General features: G+C 36.3%; 1 protein-coding gene across 5 annotated transcripts in view; it reads right to left on the reverse strand.

Moving 5' to 3' along the window:
• Positions 1-7,069: 7,069 nt before the first annotated feature.
• LOC123877961 (nephrin) overlaps positions 7,070-22,738 on the reverse strand; it is a 341,522-nt gene continuing 325,853 nt past the window's right edge. Inside the window, exons 22-29 of one of the 5 annotated variants that reach the window (XM_045924911.1) lie at positions 22,301-22,470; positions 18,196-18,366; positions 16,741-16,934; positions 15,293-15,455; positions 12,745-12,863; positions 10,242-10,371; positions 9,531-9,637; positions 7,070-8,492 (exon numbers count right to left, since the gene is read on the reverse strand). In XM_045924911.1, the coding sequence (XP_045780867.1) occupies positions 8,232-8,492; positions 9,531-9,637; positions 10,242-10,371; positions 12,745-12,863; positions 15,293-15,455; positions 16,741-16,934; positions 18,196-18,366; positions 22,301-22,470 (1,315 nt within the window). In that variant the 3' untranslated portion in view covers positions 7,070-8,231. Of the gene's footprint in view, positions 8,493-9,530; positions 9,650-10,241; positions 10,375-12,744; positions 12,864-15,292; positions 15,456-16,740; positions 16,935-18,195; positions 18,367-18,715; positions 18,881-22,300; positions 22,471-22,738 lie in introns of all 5 variants that reach the window. The other 4 variants (XM_045924908.1, XM_045924910.1, XM_045924907.1 and 1 more) reach the window with 4 other exon arrangements.

The following is a 22,738-nucleotide window of genomic DNA, read 5'->3' on the forward strand; positions in this document are numbered from 1 at the left end:
AATTATGCCTAAAAATAAATAAAAATCTGTTTTAGAATGGACAAGTAAAGCCCTTTCATATGACACCCCATTTGGGATAGTTATCTTACTTTGAAAATTAAAACATATTTTAATTTTTTTTTAATGGGGTAACCACAAATTCTATAAGACCTACCTTCCTAAGGTCAACGGAAAGTGCCCTATAGGTTTTCTTGACAGACAAGATGGACGGACGGACGGACGGACAGACAGACAGACAGACCCTCTAAGGGTTCCGTTTTACCTTTTGAGGTACGGAACCCTAATAAAAGAAGATAAACCAAACGAAAATGTTAAGAATGATAAGATGAAAATGCGGTAATAATAAACCAAGAATTGAATCCCTAACGTTTTGCTTGAAGCGTAAAACTTCTCAAAAAAGAAAAGCCAAGTAAATAAACTTCATAAAACATAAAAAAGCTAAGAGTCCTTTTATAACCGGTCAAGTGTGAGTTGAACTCGCGCACGAAGAGTTCCGTAGGTAGATCGTACAAGATTAATATATACTTTTTAAAATTTACATGACAGCCAGTTTGAAATTCGTATTATTTGTTGTTATAGCGGCAATCTCTGTGAAATTTCAACTCTCTACCTATTACGGTTCGTGAGATAAAGCCTGCTGACAGACAGACGGACGGACGGACAGCGCAAGCTTAATAATATGGTTCTGTTGGCAGTGGCGTGCAGTTCATAGAGGCGTGAAAGCACTGCTTACCCAAGAATTAGTTACTTTAGTTGAAATAGCTCAATACTCACTATCCTTTATGATTTGCCAGTAATTAGGTACTTACCTAACTAATACGTACCCTGGCTTTAAGCCCTCTGCACGCCACTCATTACAGGTACGGAACCTTAACAGGGCTCTCTCCGTCACTCGTTTCATACGATCGTAGTTCCAATTTCATTTGAATGTTAAGCAACCAAAGTCCATGAAATTTTGCAGACATATTTTAGAAACTAATATCTGTGTCTGTGGTGTTTTAGATTTTTCTAAAAATATGTAGTTTTAAAATTACAGGGGCTCAAAGATTTGTATGAAAATTTTTAAGACCGCGTAACTTTGAAACCGAGTATTTTAACAGAAATCTGGAAAACCACAGACATAGATATTAGTTTCTAGAATATGGCTGCAAAATTTCACGGACTTTGGTTGCTTAATTTTCAAATGAAATTCGAACTACGTTTGTATGAAGCGAGTGACGGAGAGACCCCTCTTAAAAAGTAATCCAAAGTCAACGTCAGGTGGTTCGATACTAATAAAAATCGCGTCGCCTATCTACAAGATTTCGCTTTTACCTAAGTTTGGCACATGTTGATGGATGTACCTATAGGGACATTTATACCCCGGGGTAAAAAACTTTAGGGTAATCTTTATTCGATTTGAATTTTCTTGCTGTTTTTGATGACGTGACAACGTCTTATAATTCGATAGAGCCGGCTGCACGCACGAAAAAACATGACTCATGCGGCGTTACCTCGCTCTGAGGCGTTCCATGTAAGGCTTGAAGTGCTAGCGAGAGCGCGGAACGAGCGACAAAGAAGCACAATCGGCCTTTGTTGTCACGTTCAACTATCGTCAGTAAACCGACTTTACAGACAGCCAATTTTTTTTTCTCGGTAGGAACGGCATCTAAAATCTATTCTAAAAATCTATTCTATTCTATTTAAATATCGTTTTTTGAAAAGATTTACAAACTGATGCCCGCATTCTGTGGGAACTTGGTGATTTTCCGGAATAAAAAGTCAGCTCAGCTATTTGAGGTATTTGTGTTTGATTGGTCAACTTTTTTTTTAATAAAAAATAGCGAGCATACGAGCAGGCGGCTCACCTGATGTTAAGTGATTACCGCCGCCCATTACACCTCATTAGGCAATAAGTTTACAGCTTGTACCACAGCGATACTAGTGAAGTTCATATCGATATGTTAATGGTTCCGCGCGGAGTTAGGATTATACGGAACTGCGGATCAACGACGCGCCGGATCGCTTGGATTGCTATATTCCATGCTTACTTACATCGAATCGGATCAATACTGAGATATATCCTGTAGGTATACTTATTTGTATTAAAAAAACCGGCCAAGTGCGAGTCGGACTCGCGCACCGAGGGTTCCGTACTCGGGTATTTTTTCGTCATTTTGCTCGATAAATCGAAAACTGTTACGCAAAAAAAAAAACTGTTTTAGGATGTACAGGTAAAGCCCTTTCATATGATACCCCACTTAGTATATCTTATTTTGAAAATGGAAACACATTTTAATTTTTTTTTTAAATGATGTTACCACAAATTCGCGGTTTTCAGATTTATTCCTGTACTTGTGCTATAAGACCTACCTACCTACCAAATTTCATGATTCTAGCTGTGAACGGGAAGTACCCTATAGGTTTTCTTGACAGACACGACCATCGGCATCATCATCACTACAAAGTGATCCTATAAGGGTTCCGTTTTGCCTTTTGAGGTACGGAACCACCATTGTACCGGAACGCTAAATCGCTTAGCGACACGGCTTTACTGGTAAGGTGGTTACTAACCCTTCACCAGACGATATCGAGGTGAAATTGTGCTAAGGCGTCAATAAACTGATGCGCCCGCTATCGCTTGTGTGCCCGCTTCCGCTTCCGCGTCCGCGCCCGCGCTTTCCGCGTGAACACGCCATAGCTGTGAGCTCCACCAATTTCATCTAAGTAAAGCCCCGAATATAGCAATCTAAGTATAAGATTACGCTAGATCCTACAGTCGCATATACGTCTCGTCCATTAACATATCAATATGAATGCTATCACGCGTTCGTGTATGGTACGAGTATAAGATAAAAGCGTTAGGACAAACTTTGAAAGAAAGAAAAAAACGTTTATTTTTTTTAAAGCTGTGCCACTCACATTACCAGTTATACCTATGGGTTAGGCTACCCCGGCGTCTCTAACACTAACTTCTCTAAGTGACAAACCTAACTCCAGAAGGTCTAAAGCGTTGGGCAAACAGTGCAACATGATAGCATAGCATTTTTAGGGTTCCATATCTCAAAAGGAAAAACGGAACTCTTATAGGGTCACTTTGTTGTCTGTCTGTCTGTCCGTGTGTCGTATCTGTCAAAAAAACTTATAGGGTACTTCCCGTTGACCTAGAATCATGAAATTTGGCAGGCAGGTAGGTCTTATAGCATCCTTTCCTTCACAATATATGTATCTTTATTAGTCCGCCGATTCGCACTTGGCCAGTTCGTGAACCCCTCCAATTCTGTGTGGAGATCGGTGCTCAGTAGTGGGCTGGCGATGGATTGATTATGAGGATGACGATATTTTCCACATTAGCCAGCTTTAGCCAAACGCATTGGGCTATAGTGTATTAGAAATTCTAATTTAATTTAAAAATTAAATCTAATTTAGAATACATTATTATTGTCTTTAACTCCCGACCCAAAAAGAGGGGTGTTATAAGTTTGACGTGTGTATCTGTGTATCTGTCTGTGGCATCGTAGCTCCTAAACTAATGAACCGATTTTAATTTAGTTTTTTTTTGTTTGAAAGGTGGCTTGATCGAGAGTGTTCTTAGCTATAATCCAAGAAAATCGGTTCAGCCGTTTGAAAGTTATCAGGTCTTTTGTAGTTACTGTAACCTTCACTTGCCAGGGGACAGGGGTGTTATAAATTTTTAATATACACTTGTACATTACTTACCTGTCACCGTTTCGCCTTTGCCGAAGCCTTCAAAATCTTCTAAATTGCGCCATCACCTAACCGTATTATGATATCTGCATTTGACGTTAGATTCGTATTTACTATTTACCATATTTGGGTATAGCTCTTACAACATTATAATATTAATGCTTTTCCTTATAATAACCTTGCTTCCAACTATATGTATCAAATTACCGGTATAGTCACCGTAAAATTGTAAATACCGTTAGATATCTCTTGAGAATTATCTCGCGAAATTGTAAACTGTCGAAAGATTTATATACCTACTGTTTACAATTGAACGCATTATTTGGCGGTGATACTTACCCCAAAATCGCGACATTCGTCGTCATTCGATATTGCATTACAAGTAACTCCTTGACTGCAATCTCACCTGGTGGTAAGTGATGATGCAGTCAAGATCAAAGCGGACTAACTTAACTTCCTTATCATTTTATACACGGCATCGTACTGAATCACTAAATCGCTTGGCGGCCAGTACCGTGGTAACTAGCCACGGCCGTAGCCTTCCACCAGTCTTTTTTTTTTTTTTAGAAAAAAATTTCAAAAATACGTAACCCCACTCGTAGTCGCATGTAAATAGAAGATGGCATTTTGTTATAAGATTTCATAATATTTATTAATTTTAATTGGGTGAATAAAATTAAAATTGAAAATAAAATGTTAAGTTTTTGAAGTGAAACACATTTGTAACATATATGCTTTAATCCAATTTATGCTGATTACACATCATGAGCATTATGTACGTAATATCAAAGTCACATTTGGAATTATCGAACAATTTACAACCTTATTCCTTTTATTAAAAGGTGATATTTTACAATGAACGAGCATGTTTTAGTGTAATTTTATCAACGTGTTAAACATTATGTTAAATTTTTGAATAATTACAGACTACATCAATTCAGATAACATATTTTTAATTTTTTATTAAAATTAGTTAGTAAATAAAGGGGAACAATACGTATTTTGGCACTTAAAATTGAGATATTATGTAAATATCTGATATTTTTCACGTTGATAAAATCATGTATAGTAATCATGAATTTTATTAAAACTTTAATTAAAAAAAGTTTGAGCACGCTTCTTCAAAATATAGTTAGAATACTGTCTTTTTTAAATATCTATACGAAAAAAACTTTTTAATTTTAAACTTAAATGAGTTCGATTGGCTAAAAAAATATTAGATGACTAATTTAAATGTTAACATTAAAGGTGATAGTTAATTTTCAAAATTTAACATTGACTCGTTAATTAATTTTAAATTTTACTTTAGAAATATTGACAGTATGTTTTGAACATTCGATCGAGTTCCTAAATCTAAATGACAAGCTCTTGATTTTTAACATTCAAAAACAATTATTTTAACATCTCTTATTAATAACAACGGATTATTATAAGCAACAAAAATTGTAATGGGTGTTTTACAATTAATTAAATGTTAAAAACATGAAGTTTCAATAAAAAAGAGTAACGCGTTAGTCGCTGTCTAATTACTTATTTAATTATATTTCTGCAAAAATAACACAAAAATCGCTTAGAGATTCAGTCTATTGTAACAAAGTCTGTATAAGTAACAAATTATTTGAACATGAGTTCATCTTAGTTACGAAAAAGATGATTATTATTATTTGAAAAACTTGCAAACAAATCCATGATTAAATTATTCTAAATTCCTTTGTTAATTCCATTAAGCTAAATAAGAATTAACCGATAAACCTATTTTTTTATTTAATTTACACCTAAAAGTTCGTTTTTTTTTTTTTAAATTTAAGATTAGATTTTGGCAATACCTTAAGTGATATTTTATTCTCAAAATGGCGTAAAATTATAAGGCACCGTTTGAATACATTACTAAATTTTATTTTTATTATGTAGAAGGACGAACAACGTAGCTACAATATTATTTCTATTTAACATTAACAAAGCAAAAATGTTAACAAAATTAAATTAATTAACTTTGGCACTTTGAATAAATGTTAAATATTGATTATTCGAATTAAACTAAATGAATTTAATTAATGATATGTTTGTAATAATTGGAGTCTTTTCATTTAAAATAAAAATAATCATATAAAGGATAAAAGGAAAATAAAATAAAACAAAAAAATATATATTAGAGATTTTTTATTTAAATTCGAATTGTAGCAGTAAATATTATTTTCCATCTGTAAATATAGTCGTATTTTTTATCAATGGATGGATTTTGGAAATTTTGAATATTTTTTGTTTTAACATTTAAAATCAATGGGGCTTCAATTAAATTATTCTAAAAATAACATGTTACAATTATCGAATTGAAAATTAAAAATAAAATAATAGTAGCTTAATAACTTAAGAATAAAATTAATAAAAAACTTTGGTATCTGTATTAAAACCGATTAAATTTTGTAATAGAAATGCTATTAAAGGTAAAAATTACAATAATGATTTATTTACAATTAATGTAAGCAAGGGGGATTTAAATTAAAAATTAATAAAAACTTATTATTATTGTCAGTTCGCGATTGAGTATTATTTCGTTTATTATTTACATTTTATGAAATGCAACAATTACAATTGTTATTAATATATTACAGAAATATAAAATTATTTCAGTTCCACATTCATCTAGACCTGCTAATTATTATTTTAAAAGTAAATTAATTCAATATTTAAAATTATAATTTTTTGATTCATTTTATTGTAGAATAACATTAAAAAAATGATAAAATATATCGAATTTTAAACCAAAGAATTAATTCTACATTTCAAACGTAATATGAATTAATTCTCTGATTCATATACTAGGTAGTGGAGTAAAATTAAGATAAAAAATATTTCAAATATTTAGTTAGTATAAATCGAATTTAGAAAAACACGTTTTATTTACGTAATTTGAGACGTGGGTAGTCATTTAATAACAATAAACGCTTTCAATAATATATATCGAGAACAACGTCTAAAACAAACAACGGTCTAGCCGTCAGGGCAAATTCAAAATTCTCCCATAAATTTTGTAAAAAGATATAATCAAAATACTATCAATAACAATATTTATTATAAGAACATTTTAATTAAAAACTTAACCAAAAGAGATCCTTCATAGGGAATCGTATTTAATAGGCAAATGATTTAGAATATATTACAAGTTTTTAATCAATATACACTTAAGGCGAATAGTCACAGTTCATGTTTAAACAATAGTATACAAACGAAATAAACATGTCATGGTGAATGTTACTTAAATTAAGTACAGATCTCTTAGTACGAAAAAAATAATGCACTCATAGATTGTGATGTTAAGTAGCTAGTATTTATTACCTAATAATAACATTTCAACATATAAAATTACATTTTCCAAAAAAAATGTGTTAAATATTGTAGTTAAATTGTAATGTCACTGTGATGATTCACCTTAACATTATTACAAAATAATTCAATTGTAATCAACAGAAGTCATTTGGACGTATCATCTAATTACAAAAAAATGATAATTACAATTCGCAATATTGATAAGTCAGTCAAACAATACTTCTTACAACCAGACGTATTAACCCCAATTCAACGACAATATATCAGCCTTGAGTGTAACTTTTTGCAAAACAGAACTCACTTGAATTCGTATTAAACGTTCATTTGTATGGTGCTTCCATAGCGAGGAAACAGCGTGGCATTTTAGTATGAAAACCTCAAATTGCCATACAAACCAATAGACAGCCAAATTTTGTGACGAATTTGACGTTCAAAAATTTGCTCGTGGCTTTAATTTTTCGAATAAAGTCAAATGAAATATCAAAGTGAAATTAAATTCAAATTGTTACAAGTGGATATCACCAATTTAACTATGTTAAAAAAATTACACCTACTGTAGCGATGAATTTTGATGTTTAGTTCAAAAATTTGCAAGTGGCTGTAATTTGTTAAACAAAGTCAAATGGGATAATTGAAATTACAATTATTCAAAAAGTAACACTCATTTTGGTTTTGTTCAAAAAATTACACACACTTTAGTGATGATTTTCGACTTTCACTTCAAGAAATTACATGTCTTAAAATCACCAATTTGACTTTTTCAAAAGATTAAACCCAAGTTTGCGTCAAGTTTTGATATTAATTCAAGAAATTGAACTCACTTCTGTCAACATATTAACTTTGTACAAAAATTACATCCATTCTAGTGAAAAGTTTTGACTTTTAGTTCAAAAAATTACACTCCAGGCCTTGGGGCGGTTAAAGTCTTAGATTTACAATTCTATCTAAACTCTCGTGGACACTTAACACTTCTCTTTAAAAGTTCGATCATTGGTATCACATTCAATGAAAAAATTTTAAAACTATCTAATATTCATTCACTAGTCTATCTCTCCATAATTATTATATTTACAAAAGATTCGAACGTTCGAATCGCACATTTGGATTCACAGTCACTTGTGTAATTGTAATTATTCACTTTTTTTTAAATAGCAGTCACTTTTTACACTTTCCCATAAAGAATTCACTTCACTTTAACTTCACTTGTTTTATTTGATTTAAACTACATGAGTTTCGCTTCTTTTAATGTAAGATTCGTCTATCGTAACGTTTTGTTTCTTGTTTTCCTTTTTGATGGTACCATACTGCGGTACGTCGGAGGTGAGGTTTTGTACTGTTAGTATTTGACTTGAGTTGCTATTCTGTGGGGTGCTGGATGATATGGGGCTCCCGTATTGGTTGCCGTATTTATGTCTGGATGGATCTTTTAGGATTGATTGTGGTTGCTTGATTGCTGGTGTCTGGTTCATTGGTGGATGCTAGAACAAAAGAAACAATATTAACAAGTGTAAATTAAAAATTTATAACACCCTTGACAAGTGAAGGTTACAGTAACTAGAAAAGAGCTGATAACTTTCAAACGACTGAACCGATTTTCTTGGATTATAGCTAAGAACACTCTCGATCAAGCCACCTTTCAAACAAAAAAAACTAATTTAAAATAGGTTCATTAGTTTAGGAGCTACGGTGCCACCGACAGATACACAGATACACACGTCAAACTTATAGCACCCCACTTTTTGGGTCGGGGGTTAAAAATGTTTTTTGAGTATCACATAAAACAAAAACAATATCTAAGTATTTATTTATTGTAAAAAAGAACACATTGTTCTACGGAAATAAAATATTTTTCCACAATTTGGACAAAAGCGTCCCATACGGTTTAAAACTAAGATTTTTACAAATTAATTTAAAAAAAAATCTGTCATAAAAAAAAATCTTAATATAATAAGTTAATGTTTTCAGGCTTCATATTTGAGTTTCTTTTTTCCACCGTATCTTCTAAATGCCTGAACAGATTTGAAAATGCTAATTTTATTCGTTCATGAACACATTGTAATTTTTTTTTTTGTGATGTAACCACAAATTCACAGTTTTCGGATTTTTTCCTTTACTTGTGCTAATAAGACCTACCTGCCTTTCATGATTCTAGGTCAACGAGAAGTACCCTATAGGTTTTTTTGACAGACACGACATACGGACAACAAAGTGATCCCATAAGGGTTCCATTTTTCCTTTAAGGTACGGGAACCCTAAAAAGGAGGTTATTTGAATATTTTTTTTCTCTTTCGTCTGGCTTTACAAAGATTAGCCAATGTCAAGTTTGTAGTTATTTGTAACAAGTTAGTTAAAGTATACAAGTATGGACCCCGTCTGTGCCGGCGCTCGCCGGCACACGCACGGCACCCCCTTAGAGCGCTTTCCAGTCAGATTTAACAAAAAAACACTGCAAAAAGGCAGAGCACGCCCGCCAGCTAACACCAACACAGACGAAGTCTTATTTGAACTTGTTTTACCTGGTTACAATTCCCCTGATGTAGTACAGTGACGTCAGGTGGTGGGACGGCCATCTTGTCGTAGCGCTGCCGCCGCAGCGTGCCGCCCGCTGACTGCCGGTCTAGACCTGGACAATAATCTGCTATTATTGAAGCGAAGCTTCTTTACACATTTCCATCATCATCATCATCATGATCAACCCATCGCCGCCCATTACTGAGCACGGGTCTCTTCTCAGAATGAGAAGGGCTTTAACTTGAGAGAGAGGGAGAGAGAGAGAGAGAGAGGGAGAGAGAGAGAGAGAGGGGGGGAGAGAGAGAGAGAGAAACCTCACCATGAAACTCACCATCTAAACCACAGTTGGAGTGACGGACGGCCAACGGGCTGGTCATGTGTGAGGGGGAGGGAGGACTCCGTTCATCATGTGAGGCTTGGTCAACTGAGACCCGTACTGCTGGGTGTGCGTGTGTGTGAGCGAGAGAGAGAGAGAGAAAGAGAGAGAGAATGTGTGTGTGTGAAAGAGAGTGTCTCAGTGAAATATTACTCACCATCTAAACCACAGTTGAGTGGCGGGCTGGTCATGTGTGAGGGAGAGGGCGGGACTCCGTTCATCATGTGAGGCTTGGGCAACTGAGACCAGTACTACTGGGTGTGCGTGTGTGTGAGCGAGAGAGAGAGAGAGAAAAAGAATGTGTGTGTGTGAGAGAGTGTCTCAGTGGAATATTACTCACCATCTAAACCACAGTTGAGGGGCGGGCTGGTCATGTGTGAGGGGGAGGGCGGGACCCCGTTCATCATGTGAGGCTTGGGCATCTGGGAGCCGTACTGCTGGGGCGGAGTTGGGGTGCGACCTTGTTGTTGCTGCTACCAACAAACAAAAACAATTAACAAAAAAAAAAGAATATTAGCCATTTTAATCATGAGTCATGACTAACAATCTCCTTTCCCGAGTAAGCGTAAAGCTTGTGCTAGGAGTGGGTACGACGTACGTATGATACTTTTTTTATTTTTTATTCAAATACAAGTTAGCCCTTTGTTTTCTACACGGCATCGTACCGGAACGCTAAATCGCTTGGCGGCACGGCTTTGCCGGTAGGGTGGTAACTAGCCACGGCCAAAGCCTCCCACCAGACCAGACCAGAAATTTAGAAATCATAAAATTCTAAACCCCTACCGGGAATCGAACCCGGCTACTAATAAGACCACAGCGCTTACCACTGCGCCAGGGAGGTCGTCGTAGCACAATTAATAGGTATAGGTATGATTACCGGCGCCCGTGAACATTTGCATTTGATGAGTTGGTAGATGGCGCTTGGGCCGCGATCCCAGGGGAGAAGCAGGTTCGAATCCTGCTCGTTCCAAATCCCAAAAATTTCAAATTATTTAATTATTACTATTATTTTAAGCCTAGTACTAAAACTTTTTTTATTTTTTTTTTTTCCTTTTTTTTCAAATTAGGTACCTATAAATAACTGTTTTTCAGAGGTCACCCCAAATGCGGGCAAAGGCCTCCCCCTTTTTTTCCAGTACGTATAACAGTAGTAAATTATTTAGTACCTTATACTTTTTAAATTTTCAGAGCAAAATAACATTTCCATTGACATAGTTAGGTACGTAACAGCCTAGCTGGTCAGGAGTTATTAGCGAAACTAGGGCGCCCATATAAACGGCCAGGTACATTTTAACTTAATATCCGGTTACAGTTTGCTGCCATTCAAATTCAAAATTGAAGTCAATGTTTCATAACGTGACATGAGTAAACTAGAGATGGACCATTTCACTGATAGCATGTGAAAAATCATATGAAAAGCCTTTTCTTATGTAACACTTGCTACTTTAATTATAGCCTGTGAAAAATCACGAAGCAAAACCCCACATAAAATTAGCACATTTTAATCCCGCTTTATTTGTTGAATTTCGCCGCGCACGCACGATCATCGACCCGAGCTAAAAGCGCGCGAGCGAGGATACTTGCTACGTGTCAGAAAGGATCTAATTAAATGAATGTAGCAAACAACTGTTTGTTACTTTTTACAGAAAGCGAATTTTCACGCTTACAATTTAAAAAAAATACGAGAGATTTCATGGGGCAACAAAAGGGCTGGCTCTTTTTTTGCGCAACGGATCAGCCTGGCTGTCCAGCGCGAAAATGGAGCCAGTATTTTTGGCACCAATCCACGTGGGCATGATTTGTATAGTAATTAGATAAGGCTATAAGTTTTATTGTAACATTTTCAAGATATTATTAAACACTTACAATCATAAGTGCGAAAATTCACTCTATATGAAAAACCAACCTGTAAAATATCAGCGCTATTGACATTGATCATTAGTTAAATTAATGTAGCAAGCGATTGTATGTGCGAAAATTGAAAAATCACATTGTATGAAAAATAGATTGAATGAAATAAATGATAATTTCATCAAATTAAAATAATTCAAAGTAGCAAGACCATCCCATCTCTGAGTAAACTCAATGAAACTGTCATGAAACTTTTCCGTTATATTCCATGCACGTGTGAAAAGTTGTGGTGAAATAATGCGAGGGTGGCGAAATATTGTACAGAATGTTTTCTGAATTACTGGCAAGCTATCTTCACTTGAATTTTCTAATTAAAGTCAAACCTTTTCTAAAATCGAAATTGCTACTGCGAGAGATTTTAGTAAGTATAAATATTAATCCGATAAAAGTTCTAATTCAATTAAGGGATAAATTAAAAATACTATTACGAAATCTTGCCTATGACTTTGTCCGCTTGGATTCAGTTTTTAAAATCCCGTGGAAACTCTTTAATTTTCTGGGCCAAAAAGTAGCCCATATCCGTCCCCGGGATGAAAGCAATCTCTGTATCAAATGACAAAATTGGTCAAACGAATGGGTACAAAACTAGCTGACAGACAAAAAGACAGACTTTCGCATTTATAATATAAGTGGGTATGGATAATGTGTCAAATGCGTCATAGGAAAGCGGAACCGCCACATACCTATCTGAAAAATCTCTAGTTTCCAATGGTGGACGTCTCGGTTTTTAACGATTAGAATGCGTTTTTTGACTATCGGGATACGTGTTTTAGAGGGTTGGAATACGTATTTTAGATGATAAGAATACGTATTTTAGAGAGTTGGAATACGTATTTTAGGCGATCAGAATACGTGTTTTAGATGATCAGAATAGTATTTTAGAGGTTTGGAATACGTATTTTAGACGATTAGAATATGTATTTTAGATTTACCTGCTGCAAGTATTCTCCGATGAGCGGCGGGTAGGACAGATATCGGTCGGACGCCATGTTGTAATAGGAACCGTCAAGTGGTGGCATCGGACTGGGCGCCGGGATGTAGTTCTGTTTACCTGGTTAATAGAAAAAATAGTTATTTCAATTTATCTAAAGCCGGCTCTACATTCGCGGCGCGAACGGCCGCGAAAGCCCGCGATAACTACCAATCACGAGTGTAGATGTTGTTCACGCTTCGCGCCTTTCCCCGATCAGTGTCGGTGTTTGGTCCGCGACAAAGGGTTTCGTCCATAGTCACGAACAAGACTGTGAAGATTTGCGAGTGTGGAGGGACAGTTCACGCGTGAATCGCGGCATATATTCACGGCGTGAAATAACGGCGCGACAGTGTAGAGCCCACTTAACAAATAAATTGACATTATGACAGTTTTTGTATTGGGAATCGGCCAAAATATCAAATAGAAACAAACCCCAAGAATAAAACCCAAGATCATTCGAATTTCACTTGAACTTTCAAATTAATATCGTTAGCTTCTATACTTCAAAAAGATTACAAGCACAAAAAATATTTCATCAACATAATGGTTTAAGCTAGGTGAACTAGTTTTTTGTGTCTTAGAATATGAATTTATAAATAGATAGAAAATCCACTATACGAAAAACGAGACCAAAGGTAATAAATTAATAGCTAAATTTCTCGGAAAATTTCGCACTAAAATTTCCTAATTAGGTCTTGTTTTTCGTTTAGTTATTATCAGCGATATAAATGGTCCACTAGATGCGGCGCTTCGTAGGCCGGGTCCAGACGAGTGTAACATGTAATGTAACATGAACTCTACGTGTGGACGGCACAACGAACATTTCATGTAACGCTCGCGTCGGCGCTCGGGCTGATCCATAGGCGGTCGGTTTTGCGCGAACACAAAGGCGCTCGCAGTGCTCGTATGGACTATAATAGATTCGGGTACACAATTTGCTTTGAGTTCGTGTGCCGTCCACTCTGTTGACGCTAAATTATGAGTAATCTTACATTACACGCACTCGTCTGGACCCGGCTTTATACTATTTTTACCTACACTTCAAGGGAATCACACTATCACACTAATATTATAAAGGGGAAAGTTTGTGTTTATGTGTGTGTGTATGTTTGTTACTCCTTCACGCAAAAACCACTTGACGGATTTGGCTGAAATTTGGAATGGAAATAGATAATATCTGGATTAGCATATAGGCTACTTTTTATCCCGGAAAATCAAAGAGTTCCCACGGGATTTCGAAAAACATAAATCCACGCGGGCGAAGTCGCGGGCATCGGCTAGTAAATAATAGATTCACGTACACAATTAGCTTTGAGTTCGTGTGCCGTCCACACTGTTGACGCTTAATTATGAGTAATCTTATATTACACGTTACATTCGTCTGGACCCGGCTTTATACTCTTTTTACCTACACTTCCAAGGCTAAATATTTTTTTATTTAATGAAGGGCCACATCTAGTGATACATTTACCAATATCGCTGGTTATTATCGGCTAAAATTACAGGTCTGAAATAATAGACGCCGTCGAGGCGTCGCGCGTCGGGGCTGGCAGGTAATTTTGTTTGCTTGTTTACGGATAATAGTTAACGTCGATATAATTTCATGCTAGAACGCTATGCCATGCGAGAATTTTAATTTTATATCCTTTTAATTCTAAGTTATCCGTCATTTGCATGCTGTTCCATACTAATACATGTTTGCCTGTAATTCCATACTAATATTATAAACTAGCTGATGCCCGCAGCTTCGCCCGCGTGGATTGGTCAGATCCCCTGCAGCATCAGGATCGAGGAGTTGGACTCCAAATTTTTTATGAAACAATGTCGCAAAGTTCCTCTATCGATTAAAAAAGAAATGACGCAAATCGGTTCAGAAATCTCGGAGATTTCGGTGTACATAGGTAGAAAAACACAACTCTCTTTTTGAAAGTCGTTTAAAAAAGTAGCCTATGTTACTCCCTGGTCAATTCTCTACTTGTCTGTGAAAATCCCGTCAAAATCGGTTCAGCCGTTCCGAAGATTAGCCTTTTCAAACAGACAGACAGACAGACAGACAAAAATTTTAAAAACGTGTGATTCAGTTATAGTATCGTTCAAATAACCATATGACCTTAATATGCGGTAGTTATTTCGAAATTACAGACAGAAACTCCAATTTTATTTATTAGTATAGATGTGAAAGTGTGTCTGTCTGTCTGTCTGTCTGCTAGCTTTTCACGACCCAAAACTCTAACCGATTTTGATGAAATTTGGTATAGAGTTAGCTTAAATCCCGGGCAAGGATATAGGCTACTTTTATCCCGGAAATTTTAAGAGCTCCCACGGGATTCTCGAAGACCAAGTCGTTAAACCGATCTATATGGGTACAGAGGTAGCTTACGTCCCCGAAATAAATATAGACAACTTTTTATCCCGGAAAAGCAAGGAGTTCCCACGGGATTTTAGAAAACCTAAATCCACGCGGACAAAGTCGCGGGCATCATCTAGTCTAATATATTATAACTTACCCGCACTTCGTCCTAAGGTGCTGTGTCCACTGATGTCCTTGTGTCGATGTGGATGCGGCAGCGTGCGTGCGTGGTCTCCCTCGTATACCGCGTAGTTGGGGGGAGGGTAGTCCAGTGGTGGGGGTATTACTAGCCCTTGCTCGTCCATTAGGTAGGCGTCAGTCTGGGGACAAAGATTTGTAGATCCAGATTTTTTTTGAAAATTCTCATACAAGTTAGCCCTTGACTTCAATCTCATCTGGTGGTAAGTGATGATGCAGTCTAAGATGCAAGCGTGCCAACTTCTTATTTACATTCAGATAGAATATAGCCTTTGACTGCAATCTCATCTGGTGGTAAGTGAAGTAACCTGGAAGGGGTATGGCAGTTTTCATTAAAGCCATACTAATTTGGTTTCTACGCGGCATCGTATCGAACTACTAATGGTAATGCTTTGCAGATAGGATGTAACTAGCCAAGGCCGAAGCCTCCCACCTATCAGACACTTGAGAAATTATAAATTCCCAAATTGCCCCTGTCGGGAATCGAACCCAGGAGCTCCGTCATAAGACCACATCACTCACTACTGCGCCAGAAATATTATCAAATGAGCCTATCAATTACACTATGATTTGGATAACCTCTTACCTGATTTAAAATGTGTCCATTGGACATGCTGGGTACTTCATAGTGGAGCAATGAAGCATCAATCCAGTGTCTTGGAACGCCTTTGTAACTAATGAGACCTTATCAACCTTTAGTAGCGGAAACCTAGTAAAGATGCGTCTTATGTTGTCTATCCATCTTGTGGAAGTTCTACTGACGCTCCTAATGGAGGTAACCTGACCTCATAGTGGAGGAAACCTACTGAAGATGCGGAGTCATCTGTCCAGCAACTTGGGAACCTTGAAATATTAGTAAGTAGCGAAAACCTTCGTTTTTTTTTTTTTTATTCACTATAGGTAAGCGCTTGACCACAATCACACCTGATGGAAAGTGATGAGGTCTAAGATGGGACGCGTTTACCTAGAAGGTGCCTATTCACTCTTGTTTTAAAGATACCCGGATTGTAATTAGTAGGAAACACAGATCGCGGAAGAGTATTCCAAACCTTAGCCATGCGTATGAGGAATGAAGACGCAAAACGTTTTGTGCGTGTAGATGGGATGTCGACGACATAAGGATGGAAACTCGCCCGACGTCTTGCGGTTCAGTGGTAAAATGGTGAAGGGGGGACAAGATCGAAAAGTTCCTGTGCATACTCTCCGAAATATATCCTATAAAATACCGATAAGCCGGCGACCTTACGGCGGTGATCGAGACTTTGAAGTTTCGCCATCAAAGGAGAGTCTTCGCCTATAAGTCTCCTAGCTCGACGGTCAACGGCATAGATAGATGTGAAACTCTAATATACACTGGTTCCCTAGCTATCTATGTCAGCAATTACACAGTTATTGATAGCCTCTTACCTGATTTAGCATGTGTCTATTGGGCATGCTGGGCACTTCAGGGATGGGCGGTGGTTGTCTTTCGTCGCCATCTTGTGAATAAGTCTCTGATTTCTCTGACACGGAGCTCAGAGTCTCGCCTGTCATGGTGTCATTGTACGATGATGGCGCATACATCTCTATTGTTGCTGATTTCGATGATTGGCCGGCTTGTTCTGTTAAAGAATAAAGAAAGTTACAGTAAAAATAATCTTATTTTCTTATTGTAATGAAATTATTAAAAATGCAAACAGGAATTATTGCTTTGTTTGCGTAGACTTCAAAATATTATGTTAAAATTAACTTGAAAATTTATACATCTTATTAAAAATTGCTTACTTTACCAAATTAAATTAAATTTACTGTACCTAGTCTAAAACATTGGAAAGTTATACTAATTTCTAAAGTATATAACTTGAGTCTAGACTAAGTTGAAAGTTGTTAGCCTAATATTAATTTAAGCAAAAACATTTCGGCAAGGGTACTTAAGTTCTGCAAAATAATATCTAAATCATAAAATATCTAAAACTCCACATAATATGAAAGCAAATATTGACTGGGTACTCGACCTCTATTCTAAACTGTGCTGCAGTACAGTGAAGTAGAAAAATGTTTACAGTTTAATACATAAACTGGACTTCGTCTGTGGTGGCGTTTGCTGGCGCGCGTGTTGTGACTTTTTGGAGTGTTTTTTTTTGTTAAAACTGACTGGAAAGCGCTCTAAGGGGGTGCCGTGCGTATGTCGGCGAGCGCCGGCACAGACGGGGTCCATACTTGTATAGTTTAGCTAACTTGTTACAAATAACTACAAACTTGACATTGGCAAAAATACATAAACTAACTTTTTATGTAAACTAAGTGCCGATTCCAGCAACGTCAAGTGACGTCTAACCGTTGGCTGTAACGACAGTTTTTCTATTGCAAACCTGCCAAAATTTGAAATTTACTCTTGTACAAGACTTATTTTACGTTGGTGAACTCGGCTCTAAATGAGACAAAGTATAACATGTAACAGGCCTAGCAAGATTATTAAGACAAGACAAAAAAAATTGTGGATTACGTGACTGATTCTGTTGAATATCTCAAAACTAAACTAAATTGATAGATTTCAAATCTAGTGCGCAAAGAGCATTTTGATCTATCAATTTAGTTTAGTTTAGAGAGTACAACAGCATTAGCCGCAAAGTCAAGGATTTTATCGATTTTAAATCGAGAAACCGATTTTTTTCGTTAAAGTTCTATTTTATCGTCTCTTATCATGCTAGGATTGTAGAAAAAGTATTCGTGCTAATAAAGAAATGAATGAATCCATCTCACTTACTTATTCCTCTTGTATCCTAGTGTGAGAGTGAGACGGATACATTAGCACTCCTGCGTTTCATTGTTTATTTATTAGCACGTGTAAAAGAATTAAAATGCAAAATAAAAAAATCTTACCTTTCAGTCGTCTAGAGCGTCTTTTGAAAACAAAACAAGCGACTAAAGCGGCATTAATCAAAACCAAAATGGCGCCAGTGATCGAAACATAGACTACCACGGACTTTGAGACGTCAGCCGTTTCTACATACTCTGTGGAAACTATATTAAGCTCGCCTACTTCTGATGAAGCTAAAAAGAACAGAAAAAATAATAATATGAAAGAATTGAAAAAAAAAAAAACAATTGTTTATTCGAAAGGGAAAGCTCAATTAAAAAAAGTCATTTTCATAAATGTATTTTTTCAAACTCACAATCAATCGTTAGTTAAAACTCAAAATATTGATAGGTGTTAAATTTATGAGTTGAATAATTCAACATTGAAATCAAAACCCTTATTTTAAGAACTGTCATTAAAAAGCGAGTCAATTATAAAAAAAAACAGTTACATTTTAACAAAACTAACGAACAAAGTTTTCACTTTCGCATAAACAATTCACTTATACATAAAACATGAACCACGTTTACATAAAATTCAAACCTCGAATACGTTTATTCGTCCTCCTATGCAGACAGTACCCAACCAGCAGTACATTCAAGAGTATAAGTGCTGTACCAACAATGGTTCCCGTTATAATAAAAACACCGGGAACATTGTATGAATTATACTCTTCTGAACTCGACTGTACTGATGATGGTATGACGTCTATGCAGCATGGAATAAGGCACAGTTTTGCATGAACCCATGTAAAATGTAAATAATAAATACATTCTTTTGTGTTTCGTCAATTCATTTATTCGTGTTTCGGAATTCATTTATTTAGATTTAATTGCAGCGATGGCGGACCGATCGGTGTTATATTTTTTCTGCATTTTTTTGCAAATCAAGTTGTTATATTTACAGATGTAAGGAATGTACATAGTTATTTTTTACCAGTTAGATCACTGAGGTTTATTTAACAACAGTTTTTAATTGGTACCGTTGTTGATTTTGATTTTTACCCGACTGCCGCAAAGCCAAAAGGAAGGGTTATGATTTCAGCAGTCTATTTATGTATGTGTGTTTGTATCCAGATTCTGTGTGTTCCACCGTAGCGCCTAAACTACTTAACAATACATTAAAACTCTTTAAATGCTTACCTACATTAAGTTACTATTTCATTTAGAGATTCACAAGTATACCTACTTATAGTGTTAATTCCTACTACTTAAGTTTGTATGCGTTTGTTGGTTTGTCCTAAATTGTAACCCCCAATCCAAAAAGAGGGGTGTTATAAGTTTGACGTGTGTATCTGTGTATCTGTCTGTGGAATCGTAGCTCCTAAACTAGTGAACCGATTTTAATTTGGCTTTTTTTTGTTTGGAAGGTGACTAGATCGAGAGTGTTCTTAGCTATAATCCAAGAAAATCGGTTCAGCCGTTTGAAAGTTAACAGTTCTCTCCAGTTACTGTAACCTCCACTTGTCGGGGGGGTGTTATAAATTTTTAATTTACACTTGTTGGTTGCGTATTTTCTAAAAAACACACAGACAATCAATCGGTCTAAAAATCGAATTACGAATCCCCGAATGTTTTCCCAAAACTATTGTTAACAATCATCCAACATTTGAAAACGCATTCATTTTCCCTCCATATGAATTTATTATGAATATATTGTTAGCTTTTTCAAAAAAACTATTTAAAATTTAAAATAATAAAACAGATATTTGACTCATTCGACGTCACACGATCGCTTCCGAGCAGCCATCTTGAATCGATTTGTATAAATACGGCTGCTTGACGGGTTTTAAATCAGTCTCGCTCCGACTCGAGACTCAACGACTATTAAATACTTTTGTGTTTAGGTCGCCAATTTGATTGAGTGGTTGCAATAGCAATTGCGCCCCGGTCAAATTAATATTGCAGTTAGGTTATTTAAAGATTAAAACTCTTGATAAGCCTCTACGCGTTGTGGCTTATGTCCTCGCGCAAGCTTAATATGAAGGAACATTTAATAACTTATAAAAATAGTTAAATTATAACGCCCCTTTTGGTCTAAGCTTACAGTTCAGAAGTGGGATAGAATTAACGCAAAAATCCACTTAAAGCATACAAAATATAGTTCACAAATGAATATAGTTCGAAGTTAAGGGACAACCCTGGTCCTAGAATAAAATGTGTTAGGACAACCCTGGTCCACTCATCCCTTTAAGGGACAACCCTGGTCCTAGAATAAAATGTGTTGGGACAACCCTGGTCCACTCATTCAACACCCTTTAAGGGACAACCCTGGTCCTAGAATAAAATGTGTCGGGACAACCCTGGTCCCGTAGTATTACGAACAACCGTGCCTCTATTAGTATTCTGGACAACCTGGCCTAATATTTATTTTCGTCGCTCGAGGTCGAACGACCCAATTTGGATGGCCGACTGTTAGCTTTTTCAAAAAAACTATTTAAAATTTAAAATAATAAAACAGATATTTGACTCATTCGACGTCACACGATCGCTTCCGAGCAGCCATCTTGAATCGATTTGTATAAATACGGCTGCTTGACGGGTTTTAAATCAGTCTCGCTCCGACTCGAGACTCAACGACTATTAAATACTTTTGTGTTTAGGTCGCCAATTTGATTGAGTGGTTGCAATAGCAATTGCGCCCCGGTCAAATTAATATTGCAGTTAGGTTATTTAAAGATTAAAACTCTTGATAAGCCTCTACGCGTTGTGGCTTATGTCCTCGCGCAAGCTTAATATGAAGGAACATTTAATAACTTATAAAAATAGTTAAATTATAACGCCCCTTTTGGTCTAAGCTTACAATATTATGAATATTTTAAGAATGAATTCGATTTGAATGGTGGAACAATTTGAATTTTATTTGCATAATTTATTTAATAATCAACGCCACGCCGCGTTCTACGGTTTATTAATATTTAATATTAATTAATTAATACTGGATTTAGTTTGAAGCATAGTTCGGCAATTTGTTTGTGCACTTGTAAATTAATTTACTGTGTCGTATATTTAATATATTATAATTAATATCTTGTCAACTAGAATGTATGTAATTGTATTTAATTTGAGCCTCATTGAAATTAATATTCCGAAACACGAACTAAATGGACTGAAAAATGATTCATAGGGACCAATTACGCAGTGAACGACAAAGTATAGAAAGCCCGTTTCTATAATTATTGTTTATCCAAAATAGAGGCCACAAACTCACGCCTGTGTAATAGCTCGTTCACACAGGCTGCGTAAGCGTAGACGTAGCGCGTAACATTGCGTTGTAATGTATGAAACATGGCACACCGCTTGCGTAAAGCGTGGACGTATGCGTAACCTGGTGTGTTAGGCGTTTACGCGCGTCATTACGCATGTTTCCCATGTACGCAATTGTTGTGAATCGGCCTTAAATCGCAACAGGCGAATTGGTTCGAACTTTGTCATGAGACACAAGGTCGCTGCCTGATGGCCCTATTCCAAGTGAGAGATACGGAGCTACAGTTGAGTTGAAGATTGTGTGTAGAACCACCCACAACGATATACATTTCGTTACGCTGTATTAGAATGGAATATTTCTATGCGTTGTCGTTCATTGGTATTACGCCTTAAGAACACCGACGCATTCGCATATATAGCAATACGATTAATACCTTTATCCTTTATGTAATGCGTACGAAATGCGTTAGTGTAATAAAGTCGTTAGTTAAACTTAACTATTTTGGCATGTTATTAAAGACAGTCATATTTTTTTTTTTTTCGTCTTGAATACTGGAGCTACTAATAACTACTAACTTCTAAGAGACACCCACCTCAGGTTCAAGTTTTTATTCAGATACAAGAGTTAGCCCTTGACTGCAATCTCACCTGGTGGTAAGTGATCATGCAGTTTAAGATGGAAGCAGGCTAACCTGCAAGGGGAATTTTATTAAACCTTTGGTTTCCATACGGCATAGTACCGGAACCACTTGGTGGCGCGGCTTTGCTTCCCACCAGAAACTTTGCTTGACGTGAGGCTTGTTGGCTTTCATATCCAATCTTTAGGTATAACTTACAAAATAAACGTTTTTTCTTTTTTTCGCTAATTTCACACAAGCGAGACTGGGGCGGTTAACTAGTTTAACAATAAAGGTATACTCACTTAATGTGGTAGCTTTGGTATCATCGGGTCTGTATTTGCTCTGACCCATCTTGTTGATGGCCATAACTGAAAACACATAGTCTGTGTTCCGGTCGAGGCCGTGGATGGTGAAGGCTGTCGCGTTCCTCGGGGTTACATCCTCGTACCGGTACGATTCTTCGGTTATTTTGCTGTGAAATAATGATTTTTAGTCCCTGTTACTATATGAAAAAAGAAAAAATACATCACATACATTCGCGATGGGTTGAAATGATGATAATAGTATATAATGATGTGTGATGAATAATTATGTGATAGTGATGTGATGCCTAATGTGATGATCAGCTGTGATAGCCTAGCGGTTAGAACATCCGGCTCCTAATCGGAAGTCGGGGGTTCGATTCCGAGCAATCAGCTCTAACTTTTCAGTAATTAAACATAACTTGTTTTAAGTAATTA

Source organism: Maniola jurtina, chromosome 25, assembly GCF_905333055.1.
Source record: "Maniola jurtina chromosome 25, ilManJurt1.1, whole genome shotgun sequence".
Classification (NCBI taxonomy): domain Eukaryota; kingdom Metazoa; phylum Arthropoda; class Insecta; order Lepidoptera; family Nymphalidae; genus Maniola; species Maniola jurtina.